This window comes from Pteropus medius, unplaced genomic scaffold, assembly GCF_902729225.1.
Source record: "Pteropus medius unplaced genomic scaffold, Ma_sr-lr_union100, whole genome shotgun sequence".
In the NCBI taxonomy this organism is placed as follows: domain Eukaryota; kingdom Metazoa; phylum Chordata; class Mammalia; order Chiroptera; family Pteropodidae; genus Pteropus; species Pteropus medius.
Window position 1 is genome coordinate 13,886,064 of NW_024349799.1, and position 20,723 is coordinate 13,906,786.

General features: G+C 33.9%; 1 protein-coding gene across 1 annotated transcript in view; it reads left to right on the forward strand.

Annotated features, from left to right (window-relative positions):
• Positions 1-20,723, forward strand: part of EFCAB5 (EF-hand calcium binding domain 5) — a 116,681-nt gene that overhangs the window by 4,370 nt on the left and 91,588 nt on the right. The window contains exons 3-7 of the mRNA XM_039886203.1: positions 307-1,596; positions 7,829-7,870; positions 8,243-8,305; positions 9,250-9,334; positions 15,923-16,499. Of these exons, the coding sequence (XP_039742137.1) occupies positions 1,552-1,596; positions 7,829-7,870; positions 8,243-8,305; positions 9,250-9,334; positions 15,923-16,499 (812 nt within the window). The 5' untranslated portion in view covers positions 307-1,551. The remainder of the gene's footprint in view (positions 1-306; positions 1,597-7,828; positions 7,871-8,242; positions 8,306-9,249; positions 9,335-15,922; positions 16,500-20,723) is intronic.

Consider the following 20,723-nt stretch of genomic DNA (forward strand, 5'->3'; position numbering starts at 1 on the left):
ATTAAATTTATGTAAGCTTCCAAATTCTTCTCAAATTTTTAATGAAAAACCTGAGATTATTTCTATAAATGTAACTTTTTTATGTAGGGTTTTGTGATTGAAATGACTGCATGTAATTCTTGAACGGGACAGTTTAACAACGATCATTATTGTTATTGTTATTGTAGTCATTATTGATGATAATTTGTTTTATACAAATAAGCGATAAATTTAAAACAATTTCACAATTCAAAATTTGCAAGCATAAATTATACTTGATTCTGATAGCTCTTACTTTTTTCCCACTTGTCACTTCTTGGTCCCCAGATTCAATCAACATAATGCCATCAATGTACCAGACCAACTCAATGTTGAGTGGAAGATCAAGATGCTCAGTATCTCTGGACCATGATGAAGAGCAAGAGAATTGATGGAGCCCTGGGACAAGACTGTGAAGTTATGTTGTTGGCCCTGCTGAGTAAAAGCAACTTGCTTCTGGTGTTTCTTGACAATTTGTATGGAGAAATAAACATTTGTTAGGTCAATAATTGCATACTTGGTTGCAAGGGCTATGTTGTTTTGCTCTAGTAAAGATACTACATATGGAAGAACAGCTGTAATTGGAGGTATCACCTGATTAAATTTGTAATAATCCAGTCATTCTCCAGTTATTTGTAATAATACAGTCATTTGTAATTATCCAGTCCTTCACAGGCCAAACAGGCAAGTTAAATTAGCTTGAGATAGGTTTCATCACTCCTGCTTCTTTCAGATCTTTATTGGTGTCACTAATCTCTGTAATCCCCCATTATGCCACTACAGGAAAGCAATAATTTTTATTTAATCTCCTGGTATGTGTGTATGTGGGAGAGGGAGGTTCTTAAGGACTTCGACTTGTCCCTTCATATTATAATGGTGCTTATTCCAGGATCAGAGAGCCAATATGGAAATTCTGCCAGTTACCAGGTATCTATTCTAGTTATATATCCAGGAACTGATGAAATTACCAGAGTGGTTCTATGGACCTACTCAGCTTACTGTGATTCAAACTTGAGTTAAGACTCTCACCTGTTTACCTCAAGTCCCCACTTAAACTGTAAGACTGCAGTCTTTTTTGGGTCCCCAAGAATTAATATCATTTTAGTGTCAGTGTTTAGAAAAATCTAGATATTTCTTTTTCCTTAACACACAGTCATTAGGAAATGGCCACAGGTCCCTGTGGAGAAGACTTAGAGGAAGATTTTCAGTATATACTAATGGCAGTGCTTCCTTAAGAGAATCTAGCCTTCTTTTCATTTAAGGGGCTTAGGTCTGGAAACTGGGTGGGAAGTCAGAACTCTCCACTGTAGTGACTAAAGTCATATTTTTGGCCACCATATATTAATACTGTGTGTAGATGATCAACATTTTAGTAGTCTGACTATCTACTTTATTCCTAGGGCCACCATAATCATTTAATAATAAAGATCACTAAAGGTCAAAGCATCTGATTACCACTATATCTCTACTTCTTTTTATGGTAAATGTACCCACCACTGGCATTTGGCCTCTGCTACTTTGGGTCATCCTATCATGCCTAGTCTATGGAAGAAAGCTACTATAGAGCTTTTCAAGGATGTAAGTACTCCTACTCTCTACCGTATCTTTCAATGCCTTAGTAAAGGGATGTCCCCAGAGTTCTCTAGACAGATACTGGGTGGTGGGGGCGCGGGGGAATGTAGGTTATATGTGATTATTCTACTACAACATGCCTATCTTACCTAAGCCTTTGGATTTCTTCTTACATTATGTCAGGGAATTTCTGGTATCTCAATTAAACATAGGCCACTGTGGAGTCAAAATTTCAGTGAACTTACCAAGTAAATGGTTAGTGTCACTTCCACATGTAGATATTAACACATTAAATCCTTATTTTCTGATAAGTGTATCCATATCGAGAAATTATAATTAACTCAGTATTATATTCTGTGCTCTTTAACTCTCTTATAATATTGTCTCACACATATTCCCTGGGTTTCTGCCACTGTATAAGGCAAATAGCGAAAATCTTTTGCTATAAAAACAATATTATCTCCTGGTCAGACTTTGCATTTTCCCTGCTGGCACATTTTAAGTTCTGATTTTAGTTATGAGCCTACTAGAAGTAAGAAGTGGTTGCGGTGAGTCTTGAGGAAAATGTGCATCCCTTTGCAAAGTAATTATCCCAGATGAGATTATTAGAAGGTTTTCAATTAAGAAAGGTTAGTTTCTACAAATACAGGTGGATAAACTGCTTCCATTGGCAAAGAGGCTCAGAGTTTGACTCAGGAGTTTACCATTATCAGTTTCCTAATCCAATTAAATGTCCCCATTCCAAATTTCAGCATCCCCTTTCTTCCCTATCAGTGCCCCAATTTTCACATGGCTGGACTGTAAATTCAATTAATATTGTAATTCTGCAACCCATAGTTCTTGATTAATTGACCCATTTATTATACATAATGACTGTCTCATTGTTTTTGGCTTAACATCTATTTTATCTGATATAGGTATAGTACCTCTGCTCTCTTTTGGTTTCCACTTGCATGAAATATTTTTTCTCATCCCTTCACTTTGAGCCCGTATGTCCTTAAAGCTGATACAAGTCTCTTGTAGGCAGCATATAGTTGGATATTGTTTTTTTGTTGTTGTTTGTTTTGTTTTTTAATCTATTCTGCCACTGTATGCATTTTGATGGAGAATTTAATCCCTTTATATTTAGAGTAATGATTGATAGGTAAGGGCTTACCACTAATGTTATTTTATTGTTTTCTGGCTGTTTCTCCCTCTCTTTTTGCCTGCCTTTGTGAATTGTTGATTTTCTACAGTGGTATGCCTTGATTCCCTGCTCTATCTTTTGTACATCTACTGCAGGGTTTTGCTTTGTGGTTAACATGAGGCTTACAGAAAACGTCTTATAGATAAAACAATTTATTTTAAGCTGATATAACAATTTAACCTCAATTGCATATAAAAACCCTTTTACTGCCCCCCCAAACATTTTATGTTTTTGATGCCACAATGTACATCTTTTTATATTATATATTTATTACCAAATTATTGTAACCATAGTTATTTTTAGTACTTCTGTCCTTCAACCTTTGTACTAGAGTTAAGTGATTAACATACCGCCATATTACAGTATTAGAGTATTCTGAATTTGACTATATATTTGTATTTGCCATTGTGTTTTATATTTTTATAGGTTATCATGACACTAATTAGTATCTTTTTATTTCAACTGGAAAAATTCCTTTCAGCATTTCCTGTAAGAAAGTTGTAGTGGTGATGAAATCCCTCAGCTTTTATTTGTTTATCTCCCCCTCATTTCTGGATAACTTTGCCAGACAGAATATTCTTGTTTAGCAATTTTTTCCTTTTAGCACTTTGAATATAACAACCTACTCTCACCTGGCCTGTAAGGTTTCTGCTAAGAAATCTGTTAAGTTGTATGAGGTTCCCTTGTAAGTGATAGCTTATTTTCTATTGCTGCTTTCAAAATTCTCTCTTTGTCTTTGACTTTTTTGGCTGTTTTATATAGTGCACATTGGAGAAGATCTCCTTCAGTTGAATTTATTTGTGGACCTGTGAACTTCATAAACTTGGATGTCCAAATCTCTCCAGACATTATTTTTTTAAATAAGCTGTCTGCCTCTTTCTCCTCCTTAGACTCTCATAATGTATAGATTGCCTCTCTTAATGGTGTCCCATAAGTCCCATATACTTTCTTCATTCTCCATTTTTTAAAAATTTGTTCTCTGACTAGATAATTTCAAATGATCTGTGTTAGAGTTAGTGAATTCTATCTACTGCTTGGTCTAGGCTGTTGTTAAAGCTCTCTGTTGAAATCTTTATTTCAGTCATTGTATTCTTTAGCTCAGAAATTTCTGTTTGGTTCTTTCTTATGTTTTCTATCTTTTTGTGGAACTTATTTCATGCTTGTATTGTTTTCCTTATTTCATTAAATTATTTATCCGTGTTTTCTTGTAGCTCTATGAGTACCTTTTGAATAATTATTTTGAATTCTTTGTTAGGCATTTTGTGACTCTCACATCTTCGGAGTCCATTACTGGAAGTTTATTGTGTTCCTGTCGTGATGTCTTGTTTCCCTGATTCTTTATGATGCCTCTAGCCTTTGTAGGTGTCTGTGCATTTGAAGAAGCAGTCACCTCTTCTAGGCTTTATAAACTGACTTTGGTAGAGAAAGACCTTCACCTTCAGGCAGAGGCATGCTGGAACATGCTGTGATCCTAGATCTAGTGATAGAAGGTGCCAAGTGTGAGGGCATGTACTGCCTCTGGATTGAGGGGGAACATAGTGTCTCATCAGTTGGTGCAGCTGTGGCCCATGACATCAGCAACTGCATGATCATTGATGAGAGCTGTGGGGAATCCACAGTGGCTGCAAGGTGTGTTGAGGTATTTAAATGCTAAGAACTATGCTTGGTGATGGTGGTGGCTGGATCCAGTGGTATGCACATGTTTGGATGCAGGGCCATTTGCAAAGGCTGGATGCAGACACATGTGCAGTGGTGATGGCCAGGGCCAGCACTAGGAGCTGGGACTAACTTCAGGTGCCACAAGTAGCTGCAAGGTCCCTGGCTGTCAATGTGTACTTTTGTTGCTATAGAGGCTAGTCATGGGCATGTGCTCACCAGTGAAAGTCAGTGATGGGAATTGAGGCAGGCACCTTGAAAGTGCAGAATGGTAAGGTTAACTGTAGGTGAGTGGAGCCATGTAGACCAATGATAGAAGTTAAAGTTAAATCTGGGCCCACCAGCAGCTATAGGGATGTTAGCTGTTGGTATATGCTTGTGGGGCTGTAGGGGCTTGCTGCAGGTGTGTGCACAGCAGTAGAGGCTTGTAAAAGGAGTCAGGCCAGCAACATGCAGGTGCACAGCCCTAGGAACTTCCTATGTTCAATAGTTGTCAATATCTTTCACTGCCTCTTCTTTCTCAGCTTTCCTTTTAAGTGTTATCAAGAGTTTAATCTAAAGACCTTTTTTTTCTTCTCTTAGCTATTCTTATTGGGTAAACTCTACTAACATCTTCCTACAAATGCATCTTTCTATCAATACCCAGGGGATAAAGACTCACAAGCGACCCAATGTAAATGACACATCTTATCTTTTATTCGTCTGAGTAATCAGAATGATGTATGATTTCTTTCTTATACTAGGAAAACCCCCTCTTCAAGGATAATTGGCTACTCTTTCATATACGATTGACAGTCTTGCCAACCAAGATGCCAAATGTTGCAATTCACCAATTTACAAATCTATTGAGAGTGTGTGTGGAAGGTCTTTAACTAAATTCACAAAAGTTGTCTCACAGCCAACTAAGTGGAATGACTCTCGAATATCATGAGTGGGAGTGGGAGGTGTGCAGAATGCTATGCACTTTGAGTAATTAAAATGTAAGTTAATGCTATTCAGACTGAGTAATGTTTCATCATTTTCCAGTGAATTCGATTCTGCATAACTTCCTGCCAAAGCATCATAATATATTTCAGTGGCATTCAGATTCTTATTAGAAATTTCTTTCAGGCTATCAAACAGGTATCTTAAATGTAACACCTCAAACTCAAACTTGTATCATTCCTCAAAACTGTTTTTCTATCCTTTCATTATTTCACTTAATGGCATCACCATCCATTCAGCCTTCTAAATATGAAGTAAAAAAAAAACACTCAGTGAGCCTCAACTAACCTCCTCTTTCACTTCTTAGATCCAATTATGCCCCCCAGTACTGATTATTGTAGTATTTTTGGTTTGGGCTCCCTTAGAGCAGACCCTGATCCAGGGAGTAGAGTGCAAGTTCACTTGGGAAGTGTTTCCAGGAAACAATGGTAGGGGAGTAGAGAAGTAATACAGTTAAGTGAAGGAAGGCTATATTATTGGTCAAGTTTCACTTGGGCAACTGAGGTTCAATCTAATGGGGAACTCTGGGAGACACTATAGAATATACCTGAAAAATGTTCTGCCCGTGGGACTATATGCAACTTCCTATCCTTCACTGGTTGAGGGCCTCTGTAATATATTAACTCCCAAGCACTTTTGGCCTGTTTTCACATTTAGACTGACAGGAAGCCCTCGGCTAGAATTGCAGGTGCTTGCAATGAGAAACCATCTGCATGTACTGAGAAAGTGAAGCTGAAGGGATATGGTTAGCATACTGACAATGTCTGGCAGAGCCTAGAGTGAGGGTAGTGAGGTATTCACACTTAAGGTACAAAACTTACCTTTAGTCTCTCTTTCCCCCAGTCATTCACACTTCCAGTCTTTGCTGGTGGAATTAACTTTTTTAAAACACCAATTTGATCACATCTTTAGTATGCTTAAAAAGCACAGAATAAAGTCCAAACTCCTTGATTTAGCGCGAATAACTTTACAGATTGAAAAGTTACCTTTTTAGCCTCATCTTCTGCCACTTTCTTTTATATAACTATGCTCTCTACATGAATGTTTCAAACACTTTTTGAACTTTCATACCCTTATGTGTGTGTATTGTTTCTTCTCCCTCAATTACTCTTCCTTCTTTACACAAAAAAATCTTACTAGTCCCTTGAATCCAGCTTGAAAATCTATTTTTCTGTGAAAAATTTCCTGACCTCTCTGGGAAAATATATTATATATTCCTCTTTGTTCCTTAACATATTATACGTACCTCTACTTTTGCACTTTGCAGATTGAATTGCATCTGTTTATCCCTTTTTCCTTCACTAGATAGGGAACTCTTCAAAGGCAGGTCTTTTCATCTTTTTTTTTTTCATCTTTTTTTAACTCCAGTGTCTACTTGCATATAAAAGTTACCCAATAAAGTTTTATTGAGTTGGATTTATCTGGGTGCATCCAAACAAAACAGATTTTAAAAGAAATGAAAGGACACTTCTTAGCAATTTCAGGATAAGGACACTACAAGCAAAGAAAGCCATCTGTGAGAATTTACAATTGGGACCTGTCAAAGAAATCTAGTTTATATTATTTATTATTTATGAACTGCTTCAAAAAAGGTTTGAGGCAGCTATTTTTAAGTGTTAGAATGTGTTGTCTCCAAAGGCAGTACTTTTGGTTTATTCAACTAGAACATATATTATGTTGATAAAAACAGCATTTCAAATTATGAATCCCTAGATTATAACTGCCCTATGAGGCAGAGGCCATGAATTTACTTTTAACGTAGCACCTAGCCTGAATATACACAAACTCTTAAATGAGTTTTGGCATAGCAGTGATTTTGATAATCTGTGACTGAATCTATGGTCATTTGCAATGAAGTAGGGATCTGGTAATTACCCATTTTAATTCATTAATGTGAATAAATAAACCAGATAAATCAAATTAATCTCAGAACACCCCTTCCAAAAAGATGCTTTTTAGTGAGATTATTCTAATGTCTATCAGCCTTTTTCACATGAATTAGGTAGTCACCAAAGTTTCACTTTATCTCACCTTGATTGTTATTTCAGAAATGAATTAAGATGATAATAATGTTTTAAAAATTTCAATTGCATTACTGTTGCTGGGTTTTTTCTTTTTTTAAATGATAATGGTGATGATTACTATGGCAAATTTTCCTGTCTGCCTGAGCACTAGCCTACCACTAATCTAGCTTTGGTCAGTAATAACAGTAATAACAGTAGTACAGTTTGAAAAATTTAGCAGTTGAGAACTTATTCAATAGAATGGTGGGATGTGATGGGGGTGGGGAAGATTTTGATCTTTCAGAGTACTTTTTGTTGTTTATTAATATTTTCTTTCTCTCTTTTTGTTATTAATAATGGTCTAATAATCCTTACCCCTACCACTTGGTGATATTTTTTTGTGGTCCAGATGAGTCAGTCAGCATCTGAAGAGGAACCTAAACCTGCTCAGGTACCTGGCCCAAATAGATTCCTAACCATTTCACCATGAGAGGATTTGAGATTCAACATTCTTGAGAAAATTGAGAGACAATATTATATTCTATCATTTAATTACTTCTCTTTTTATATTCTGCATCAGGGTTTGGCAAAAAAAAAAAATGCTGGAAACAAAGGGGTCAATTAAGCAGTGGCCTGATTACTGTTACTATTTGAATTTGTTAATGTAAATACTTGGTGTGGTTTTATTTAGTATAATGTTTACTCATCATGTGACATTTTTTTTTTTTACATAAAAAAGTTTGCTGTACTAGAGTATACAATATTAGTTTTATCTCCGGTTCCTTTTGGATACCATTTACTAACACTGCCATTTTCCACTTAGGAAAATGGAAATGAAGACAAAGAAAAGAAACAAGAAGCTACTAAAGTGAAAGAGCCTATTGAGGTAGAGTTTTCACGAGTAATTAGATGTTAATGCTGGAGAGTAAACTGGACAAATTAATTTTCTTATGAAAGAAGGAAAAGAAAAGATATAGGTATTCAAACAGATAAAGTGGCAAATGGAAAAGGACAAACTCATGTTGATCATTAAGCTGATTCATTTAAATCAGTTGCAGGAAGCTTCCATAGATAAATTATTTGTTAAGAGCTATTATGAATTATAGATAAATGAATTATAGATAAATTATAAATAAATAAAACAGAACCATTACCCTAAGTACAATAACCACTAGTTTTTAGGGTAACTTCACTATCATTCTGAAAACGTAACTTCCATGTTAATCATTTAAGTAACTTTGTGTTTAGGTAAGTACAAGACTTATATGAGAATGAACATTTTATAGAAAAGGGGAGGCAATTGAAAATAGTTATATGGATTCATTATTGAGTTGACTAATGTGAGTCTTAAAGTATTATTATTCTTTTGGAAGTACATAAGCATGAGTACAAAAACTATTTTACCATTATTTATTCATAAAACTAACCTTTAATTTCCTCAATTAAGATGAATTTTTTCCACAACAAATATGGAAGGCAACCGTAATAGTAAAAGAAAGTAGCATTTTCAAAAGTCTGATTTAGCTGTGCTATAGTCTCAAATTATGTTAAGTATTGTATAATTCAAGGATTAAGTTACATCTAGGATAATACTCTTAGCTTGTTACTTTGTTAGCAACACGAAGTTGTGATAACATGTTGAGCAAATACATCTTACCTTGTTAATGCAGTAAGTAGACTGATTACTACTTTGCTTCTAATATAAAGCATTAAATCCTAACAAAATTAAGTAGGAATGTTTGGTAACTTCTAAGGCATTTATCTGCATTCTTTAATTGGAGCTGATGCAACTTTGAGGAAAAGCAACTGATGTTTCTTTTTTCTTTTCAGAGTTTACAGAATCCACCAGACAGTTGTGCTTTAGACACTGGCAACAATGTGGCAAAAGAAGCAACAAATGAAGTCAAATCCCAAGGTAGGGAACTAGCTTTTCCTTTGTATAACAGAATTTAAAACTACTAAGTTTTCATTAGGGATACATTCCTCACAATTTTGCCTTTTTAAAATATAATCCTAAGGGGTGTTTTAAATGCATTTTTGGAAATAGTTTAAAATATATTCCCTTTACCTTTTATTAATATTTTGAGGCAACTTTATGACTATTTATCTTGTACTTAAAGTGAAAATTAGCTAAGATTGCTGACTGAAACATACCAGACAACATATTAATGCAAACATAAAATGAGGAGCCCTAGTGATTTGACTTGCTTATTGTTTTTCTGTTTCTTTTTACTACTGTATTTGACCATACATTTGTTCTGTTTGACTTTTGTCCCATCCTTAACTGAAATCCCACATAATTATGCAGAGTGAAAATTTATAGGATCAAGAAGGTACCGAATAAGTGGGCAAGACATTCATCCCTTTTGCCACAGTTTTTCTAACCTCAGATACTTAATAAAATCCTGAACCACAAAAATTATTTACAATATTTAAAATGTAACAATTTCAATTTTTATTTCAATTAATTCTATTTACAAGTATTGAGTGTTTAGTACATGGCAGGCTGTGCTAGGCTGAATTACAATAATAATTATTAAAGCATTTTCTACACTATAAGTTCATATATGGATTCTAGTTATAATTTTTAGACGATTGCTTTTCTCCAAAGTGCTTTTTTTGTCTTTTAAACCAATTAAAAGCAACGATTTACTATTTCTTAATGCACATTTTAATACATACACATTAAGAACCAAACTTTCCAACACTTATTTTGTGCTTATTGTAAACTTAGTACGATTTTCATAGCTTCACTAACTTCTAAAAAGTTTCTTGGCAAGTCCTTCTCCACTTGTCTCTACTCCACCCCCATACCAGTTTCTTAATTTTACTTCTTTCTCACTCCCACCCTCCACCACCACTACTCCATATATATATATACACTTTGCCTTTACCTTAATCACTTGGGTCAGGTTTATAAATGAATTCTTTCATTTTAAACACGCCAAACAGAATTGTGATCGAGGTAAGTTTTTATAGATTTAATTAGGTATTCATGTTAATCAGTTATGGCTAAATTTGCACCTGCAAAACTTCAAACATGTATTTCTTCATGTAATTTATTGCCTCTCTAGAAAAGGTATCAATCAAGAGTTTTTGATCTTTCCTGTTTCTGTACTTTCAGTTTCTGTTATTGCTTTCCCATGTGTGCTAGAGGGAAGTATGTATAAGTCTATTCTTTGTGTTTGTGTATTCTAAGTGTATTCTATTGTTTGTTGTAAATCTATTCATCCCAGAATACAATATATGCTGAAAACATTACAGTTGCTTGTTGCGATATTAAATGCAATGCAATGTACTTATTTATTGTGATCAGTCACAATTAAACGTGATATTCTGAATCTCCTTTTGTGTGTGTGTGTGTGTGAGAGAGAGAGAGAGAGAGAGAGAGAGAGAGAGAGAGAGAGAGAGTGTGTGTGTGTGTGTGTGTAAGAAGTCAGAAGAGGAACTGTTGCTGCAACTTTAATGTGTCAAAGGAAGTGTTTTTATCCCTGTTATATACTTGTCAAAATGATGATATCTTGCCAGGCAGCTCCCATAATACACTCCAACAAATATCTTTGCATAGAAAATATTGTAGTTAAATGTGAATTCCTCATTTCTTTACCCTAATTATTTTACTTTCAGGCTATTAGCTTAACTTGCATTTTGAAATATCTTTTTTTTCAAACTATCGATTTGCTCAACCCTGTTCTCATTACACAGCCCTGAGATTAACAAAGTTCTGTAGGAAAATGACTTTTTCTATATAGTTATAGAATTTTAATTCTAGCAGTATTTAGTAGTGCTTGTTTTCCTCTGCTTTCCTAGTAGTCAACCTACATTATGTAGAAATGGTAAGAAATCCTGATAAGACCAAGCCAGCTGAGTTTCAGAGCCCTTGTTTAAAGAGAACATCACACATCTAGTTGAATAGCCCTGCTGGGTCAATTTTCACCACTTTAATCAAGAGCTAGTCCCACTAATGTTACATGCCTTCTTATGAAGAAAGAACATACTAAGGCTTATGGATTATAATTCATTCCTGTTTATGTCCTTAAAGAGGTTTTTACTGAGGCCATACATAGCAGTGAGCCATGTACCAAGTACAGGAAATGATAAAAGTCACTTATAAGGCTGGACCTTTCAAAATACAAGTAAGGCATTCTTTTGTGTTCCTGCTCATTTATGACCATAGCACCTAAACAGGTCTTTGTATGTTAGAAGACAGATTAATATAGGGATAAAGGTGTGTATGTTGGGGGAGAATTTGAAAGCCTTTTAATTCTAAAATTGTTTAGGAAGACAATCCTGAAATAGAATTCTAGTGCTTAGTTAACATAGTACTAGGCACAAAGTGAGACATCAATAATTATTTACTGAGTGCACATATAAATGAATCAATCTACCTGTGAAAGGTTTAGGAATGTCCAAGCACAAACCTGCTTTAAAAACCAGTACTTGTTTAAAACTATATTCAATTGACTCTCTGGATTAATTTGCCATTGGGACTGTGCTATAATTTATGATCCTTGAATTCAGAGGTCACTTAATCAAAAGACAGCTACAGATAGGCTTGTTCAATAAATCCTGATTTATTGACCCTGCTATTGCTGTGCCTCCTTTTCTTTTCTTGATTTTATGGCCCTGTGAGAGAAGTGTTTGGCTAGAGTTGTAACCAAACACACATCTACTTCCATTCTGCATATCATTGGGGATAATATAAGCACTAGGATTATTGCTTAGCAACCTATAATAGCCAAGCACACTAGAGGAGCACTAACAGGCTGCAAGGAAGATAGAGAATGCCCTAGTTCATGTGTGAGTTTGCTAATGAACCATGGCAGATGGATAGATATTAATTTGCTATACATCTGTGGCACTACTCTTAAAGCAGGAGGAGGAATATTTGTCTTGGATTATGCTGGAAAGATTAGAAACAAAGAGTACATTAGAACCTGCAGACTTTAAAGAATTGCTCTCTTTCACACCTATTAAAAATCAAAATAAAAGCAATACAATGAAACAGAATAGAACCCTCCCCCCGCCCCAAAAGTAGTCAGTTTGTTTCTAAATCCAACCAAGAAGTAAAGGAGAGCATTATACCATCCTACTCACTTCCTCATATTGGAATAAGAGAATTAGCCAAGGAGGAAATTAAAATTTGGAAGAGAGTTTCATAAATGATATTCACTATTGGACTTAGGACATTCTTTAGATTAAATGTTTGCTTTTCTAGAGTTTCTTTATAGACTACTTAATTAGATTTTTCTTTGTTCTGACAGTTTCTCAGATTTTCTTATTTTTAATGACCTTGCTGGTGGTCAGGTTTGGATCACCACCCATTCCTGGATCTAAATGGGTGAGGTCAGCCCTATCTAAACTAAATGAATTAAGAATGAGAGAAGGGTGACTCCCCAAAGAAATTTGGGCAGACAAAAAATATGTGTGTGTGTGTGTGTGTGTGTATAACCACTGTATATATAATTACTAGAGAGGAAGTGATCAAAACGTGATAGAAATAAAGAATGCGTTAAGGAATACTATCATGTATTTTTGCAGAATGTCCTTAAATGGGATTTGTCTGAAGGCTTTTTTGTTTGTTTGTTTGTCTGTTATCATAATTAGCCTGGGGTTATGGGTTTGGGGGAAGAAGACTACAGAGATAAAATACTATTCTCATTACATGCTATCAAGCATATCATATATGCTGTCAACGTGACTTTTTTTTTTCTGTGTGTGTTTTTTTTATTAGGTTTATTGGGGTAACATTGGTTAATACAATTATATAACTTTCAGGTGTACATTATAATTTGACATCTATATATTCTATTGTGTGATTACCACCCAAAGTCCAGTTTCCTTTGGCTACCATATATTTGATCCCCTTTACCCACTTCACCCTACCCCTACCCCCCTATATTTGACACTCTCTCTCTCTCCTCCCCCACCCCCTACCCTCTGATAACCACTAGTCCATTGTCCCTGAGTCTCTGTTTGTTTATCCTGTTCATTTGTTGCTTTTAGGTTTATATCCCACATATAAGTAATATCATGTGATTTTCAACTTTTTCTGTTTGGCTTATTTTGCTTAGCATGATTATCTCGAGGTCCATCCATGTTGTTGTAAATGGCAGTATTTCATCTCTTCTTATGGCTGAGTAATAATATTCCATTGTATATATGTACCACAGCTTCTTTAGCCAATCATTTATCATAGGACACTTTGGTTGCTTCCATGTCCTGGCCACTGTGAATAATGCTGCTATGAACATCGGTGTGCAAATATCTTTTGGGATATGGGTTTTCAAGTCTTTTGGGTAAACACCCAGTAGAGGGATTGCTGGATCATATGGTAGATCAATTTTTAGTTTTTTGAGGAACCTGCATACTGTTTTCCATAGTGGCTGTACCAATTTGCAGTCCCACCAGCAGTGTATGAGGATTCCTTTTTCTCCACATCATCTCCAACATTTGTTATTACTTGTCCTTCAAAGTGACTTTTTATTGTTGATGTTAATCTTTTTCATCCGGCTGAAATAGTTTTTGTCAGGTTTGTCCACTGTAAAGTGATTCTTTCCCCCTATTTCCATATTGTACTTTTGGGAAGAACTAACTATGCACAGCCCACACTTAAGAAGAGAATTATGCTTTACTTCCTTGAGGGCAGAGTATCTATTAAGTTATTTGGAATACTTCTGCACAGGACATTTGTCTATCTCCCTCTCCCCCCCCATTTATTTATTTATTCATGCAAGTATTTATATCAGTATGGATATTTGTTTTATATTTGGGTTATAATCTAATACTACTTTATTTTGTTGCTCAAATTGTTTTATCTCTGGCCATTAGGAGCTCCTTTAGTTGGCTACTGAGTCCCTTTGACATACACAATCATTGTGGAGTTTTTTTTTTGAGCACTTCCTTACTTTGTGGCACTACAAGATGCTCTAGGCTCATCATATATATTTCCATCCTCAGTCCTTAAATCAACCATTTCTCCAGTGAGACTTGATTTTTTAAATTGGAGATTGATATTAGCAACCAAGATCTGAGCGCTAGGTGTCCAAACTCTCTTAATTACTTTTTTATAACATATAGCATTCTTTTTTTCTCTAACTTATCTGCTCTGAGGATATTAATAACAATTCTTTTAGAGACTCCTTACATTTATTCTATTAATGGTATTTCCTTGGGTAGTATTAATTACTGCATTTGTTGAATTTAGTCACAGAGATAGTGTTACTTAAATATTTAGTGATTCTTATGTGTGTGTGGACATTTGCATTTGGGAATCCTATTTGCTTTTTTGTGGATGGAGTTTCTGTTTTCTGTAGTCTGCTACCAGTGATTGTGGATAAGGAATAAGATGCGCAGACAATGAAATCTGTCAGCAATTCATTTTCTCTGTCCCAAACCCCCTTGTCTCAATGCAGGGGTGAATGCCTCTGGTGTCTGATGAGTAGCTCAACTAAGGATGAAGTTATACAAAAAGTCATTAATTCCCCTGCTACCCATATCTACATTTTTTTAAACTTGGGACACGTCAAAGCTGCTCCCAAATTTCACAGTGTATATTTTTCTCCTGTATTTTTTTAGTTCTATATTTTCTTTAATCTAATCCCCCCTACCTTATAATTTTCAGAGACCCTCAAAATTTCTGACCACTGAAGTTCTCCTTCATGATTGCCAGCATTCTTATGTTTATATTAAAATATACATGCACACAACCTTTTCTGTCATTTCTAAAGATATTGGTAGGGAGGGAATGCAAGTTCCTATTCTCAATCTACTACCTTGGTCTAAAATCACACTACATTTTAAAAATGAACACATGAAAGAGGCTGGAAATACAAGCATGGAAAGAAATTTATTTAAATAAACATGTGATAGACTCTCTTCACTGCCCACTCAGCAGACATTTCCCAACCTTTTTCCCTGCCAACTGAACCTCGATTTTATAGCAGATAGAAATCACTTGATATCAGAGAACTTGACCTAAATCCTGATGTGAAGGAATAAATTATGATTGGTCAAAACTATTCATAATAATCCCTTTTCCCTTTACCAGCTAGGAGTAGACATGTAACTTAATTAAGCTAAATGAAATGTAAAGGAAAGTTTTAGAGTCTGGGATCTTCTTCTCTTGGATAATAAAACAGAACCTCAAGAGGAAAAATCCCCTTTGTTCTTAATCCCTTTTTTCCTGTAAAGAAGAGATGTCTAGAGCTGCAATAGTTATCTTGTGATCCTGAGGTACAAGCACAAAAAAAATGAACAAAGAAAAACAAAACAGGCTAGGTACTTAATGAAAAACACTGAGCTGCTGAATGACTTCTGATTAAGTCAACAATAAATGTCCTATTGTTAAAGTCATTGTTGTCTAATTTTTTGTTACTTTCAGCTGTGTTTGAATACAACATGTAAAGGTATGTAAAAAACTCCTTTTCCTAATAATATTATAAAGTAACATAGATTAAAATCTACTTCTAATATTTCTTGCATTTCACTTCTTTTCCTTCAGAATTAGACCTGGAGGGGCAGCCAGAAATCTCAACTGGTTCAATAAAGGACCATAACATTGGAGTCTCAAAGAATATGGTGGTAAGAAAACCTGCAAAAGTGATTTTCAACTTAGATCAAACTCTCCTGGATTCAAAGCTAGAACAACCATGGAAGAAAAATCTTTTTGAAAGAGTGGAGGCAAGAGCTCAGGCAATGCAGCAGAAAAGAATATGTAAGGATAATGAGAAGAAGGAACTAGAAAAAAAGGCTCAGAAAAAACTCCCTAAGGATAATTTGGCCAAAGAGTGGTTTAATACTGAAAACATGACACTGAACACTCGTGCATATTTGCTTGACAAACTTCTACCCACCTTAGTTCCTGGTGTGGAAAAAATGTTAATGCAAGTGGAAAACAAGAAGCTTTTGACAGAAATTGATATTCCAATCAAGTTTGATCCAATTAATTATTTGGGGGAATACTTAATGAGAAACAATCCTAATTATATCAAAGACTCGAGAATGTCTGGTTATCAGAGGGTAATGAGAGATGTTACAGAAGACCTGAAGATACATGTTCCCAGCACTATCTGCAACAGGTACTATTTGTTATATTATCAGTTGATGATATAGCTCCTTATATCGAAAAGCATGTAGAACAATAACATAATTATACAAACTTAAAAGGACTTAAGTAAGTAATTTTATAGTTATTCAAAAAGTATTGAGCCACTACTATGTGCTTCACTTTAAGGCATTAATAAAGACTAGTGAAGTATATTAAATAAGTTTCTTGTATTCATGGATTTAGTTATCTCACTAGGATCCCGAGTATATATTCATTTATTATCTGTCTCCCTGCATTGGAAAATAAGATATATGAGAGTAGAGACTTTTTAAAAATTTAACTTTTCAGATAGGCAGCATATTTACCTGATTCAAAAGCCAAAACATAGAGTTATACAGGGAAAAGTTTTCCATTCTTATCCTTCATCTACCCAATACTCCCCCTCTGCCATAAATAATTACTGTTAAATTACATTGGCTATTACCTCCAAATCAATGTTAAATGATAGTGGTGATATATGCATCCTTGTCTTGTTTATGACTTTAAGTAGAAATGATTTTTCTATTACTGCTTTAATATGAACAGTTAAATATATATATATATATATATATATATATATATATATATATATATATATATTACTACCATAACTACTTCATTAGATCTGAAAAAAATATATTTTATCACATTAAGAAAAATGCACCTAGTTTCTGATTTTTAAAATTCAGGAATAATTGTCAATTTTGTCAAATGCTTTCTCAGCACATATGGAGATGATCATTTGATTTTCACCCTAGATTCATTAACAATGAACTTTATTAATAGATTTTCTAATGTTGAGCTATTTTGTAATTTCTGAAATAAATCCTACTTGATTGCTATATATTTGGTTATGTTGAAATATGTTTTCTACTAGTAAGACAGAATAAATGTTTATTTCTTTCCTTTTAATTCCAGGTTTTCAGAATAAATATCTATCTATCTATCTATCTATCTATCTATCTATCTATCTATCTACCTATCTATCTACCTATCTATCTATCTGCCTATCGTCAATAGTCAATGCTAGTGACAACAAATGATTTTTCCCCTTTTTGGGAAGAGTTCTTTTTTGAGTATCATTATGGACACATGGATTTTAATATATGTTCAATGTATTTTAATCTAGTAAAGTCAAATTTTTTCTCTTTGATGCTCAACTTGACCCAACTTTGGTTCCTGTGTTCTAATATTACACCTTTAGTCTTGAAAGCTTCATGTATTTTTTTAAGGATTAGTTCCTTTTAATGGGGATCACTCATCTGGGAGCTAGGAATGCTCATAAATATTGTACTGTCATTGCTTCTAGGCTTTCGTGACTAACAAATATAATTTTTAAAAATAATGAGTTCATATTAATAGTTTCATATCAAATACAATGTTTCAGAGTTTTTATCTAATTCCTTGATTTTATATTTGTATCTTTATTTATTACACTGAAAATCTTGATTCCTAATAAAATTGACAAAATTACTTTACTTTTTCCTACGATTTACATTAAACTCCTTTAAAATAATAATACCAACAAGCCTATGAATAATTGAACTACTAAATAAGGTTTTATATTTATTTTCAGCTTTTTTGTCCATATACTATATCCTATTAAATATGTGTATGTAAAAACTGAAACCATTCAAAAACTAAAAGAAACCAGGGGTTAAATTCTATTACAACCAGAAAAAAAAGTCTTTTGAACCATGACTCAAAATCATGAAAATATTGATAAATTTGAGAAATTTACCTGGAAAATGGAGTCACAACTACTTGATTCTGCTGTTGTATAAAAGTAGCCATAGACAATATGTAAATGAATAAGCATGGCCATGTTCTAGTAAAACTTTATTTATGGATACTAAAATTTGAATTCCTTGAATTTCTACATGCCACAAAGTATTATTCTTATTTTTATTTTTAAAAACTACTTTAAAATGTAACAACTAATTTTAAATTTTGAGTTGTATAAAACCAAGCAGCAAGCCAGATTTGGCCCTAGAATGTAGAATCTGATCCCTGGTCTAGATCAGGTCTAGTATCTGTTTGACCTCTTCCAGACTTAAAAAAAAAAAACAAATAAGGCACTTTGAATCTCTGATTCTCTTCCTGAATCTTTATATTTTCCTTTTAATGTCTTCTGGTATGGATACTTAAACTAAAATTTATAAAGGAATCTAAAATTCTTTGTGACTTGTTTTAGTATCATTCCTATAAGGTAAGCAACTAATTAGAAGCTTAGAATGATAATTCTTTTGAAATAAAGTATATATGTTCCTCAGAATAAACTAAGTGTATGGTTGCCTACCAATAATATCAGAAGTGAATCAATTTCTAATCTGAATCAAAACCTCAAAGAATGTATTTGAAACAACTTTCACAGGAGGTTTTTATGCACACTAAAGTTTCAAGACCAATCATTTAGCAAAACCAGATTAAGTGAGTTTTAATACTAGTGAAAAGTTCTACAGCAGCAGGAAGCAGTGTCATTAAATTTAATAAATAACTTAAAGAATATTTTTGTTCATCATCTGTTCTTGCAGAGCAAGAAATCAAATTTGTACTTAGATCTATTTCCATTTTGAAAAAAACTTAAAATTTAGTAACTGGTGTCAAGGCTGTAAATCAACATATTGATAAATCCTTTCTCCTGTTAGGGACATGTAAATCTCAGTCAGTACATTAAACTCTAGGCATTTATTAATATCTATAGTAATAATAGTTATAGGCACAAGAGAACTTTGGTCTAGGTTCCATTGCCAACCAATAGCATGACACAAGAGGATTAGTTTATTTCACTGATGTTTCTTGAACTAGGAGTTTGAATAGTTAGGGTCATCTGAGGTTTGTTAAGAGTCCTAGTTTCTATAGGAGCAATACTGTTATAGGAATTTTATGAAAGAGTTAAAGTAATTAAAGATAATTTCTTTGCCTGAATTGTCAAGATTAGAACTCTATCTCTTTCTGGCAATAATCCAAGATCTATGTCAACATGTGACAATGTCAGGCTTTTGTAGAATATTCAGAAATCCTAGGGATGCTTTACAACAGCACAATGACTATTGACTTGGATATCCAGCATCTTAGCAAAAACAGTCCTGCTTTTAAATCCTCTGAACTATATCATTGTGTTGTTCTCAATTCATTAGAGAGCTTTGGAAAATTATTTTGGGAATGAGAGTTTTCTTTATTTATTTTCAAGAAAAAAGACAAAATTTTTGTTTGTTTTTTTTAAGACTTTATCTTCTGGTGATAACGTTAAAGTGTTCATTTGCCAGAACCTGATTCAAAGTTTTCAATTGTCTGCTTCCCAGCACAAAAAAAGGTTCATCTCTGCTTGGTATCTAAGGACAGTAGATAGAGAAGACACTTATTAATTTGGAACAATTTTTATAGTAGTAGTCACTTATCTGAAAAATGAAATATTGCTGCTGTTTTTAAGTTTCATATATGCAATATATTTTTATTGCTTTTCATCAGGGTTTCTAGAAGATTAAGGTATAAAATTGTAGTGGTTAGATTTGTATCATTTTGCTTTTTTTCATATATATTTTTAGCATTTCTTTTGATATTTTTTCTCTCTGACTCTTGATTATTCTAGTGCATGAGAACACATATTCTATAAGTCACTATGCCTTGTGAATTAGTAATGAAAGAATTTGCTCTTAAAATAGGGTTACAAATTTTCAGTAGATTGATTATGGTGATGGTTAGACATATTTATATATATGTGCTGAAATTTGTATAACTATGCACTCAGAAGGTCAATTTTGCTATATGATATTTCCAAAAATAAAAACATTTAAACAGTGAACAAAAAAAGGATTATAGAAAATGATTACTAATGTTAGAATTTCACACAATTCCAGAGAAGTGGGGCCTATTATACTATGAATTTCCTCTTTTCTCCAGAGTCCTGATACACAGTCCTAAACCTAGAATGAGAGTTCAAATGAACCAGGAAGTAGATCTAAGAAACTCAAGGCAAAACCTTAGATCTTTTCCTGTATGGCAATTATAGTGATGCATAACTAGTTCTGGCTTGGTAATGATCTCTGATCTCTACATCTGTTACTTATTTCATAATCACTATGCATCTGTGATACACCCTGAGGTATCTTTTGGGTATTTGTCCTTTGACTATTCTTTATCAGCCTTATGGACTAATCATGTAACATTTAATCTGTGATAAGAAAGAATCACAAAGAAATACTCCACGGAATTA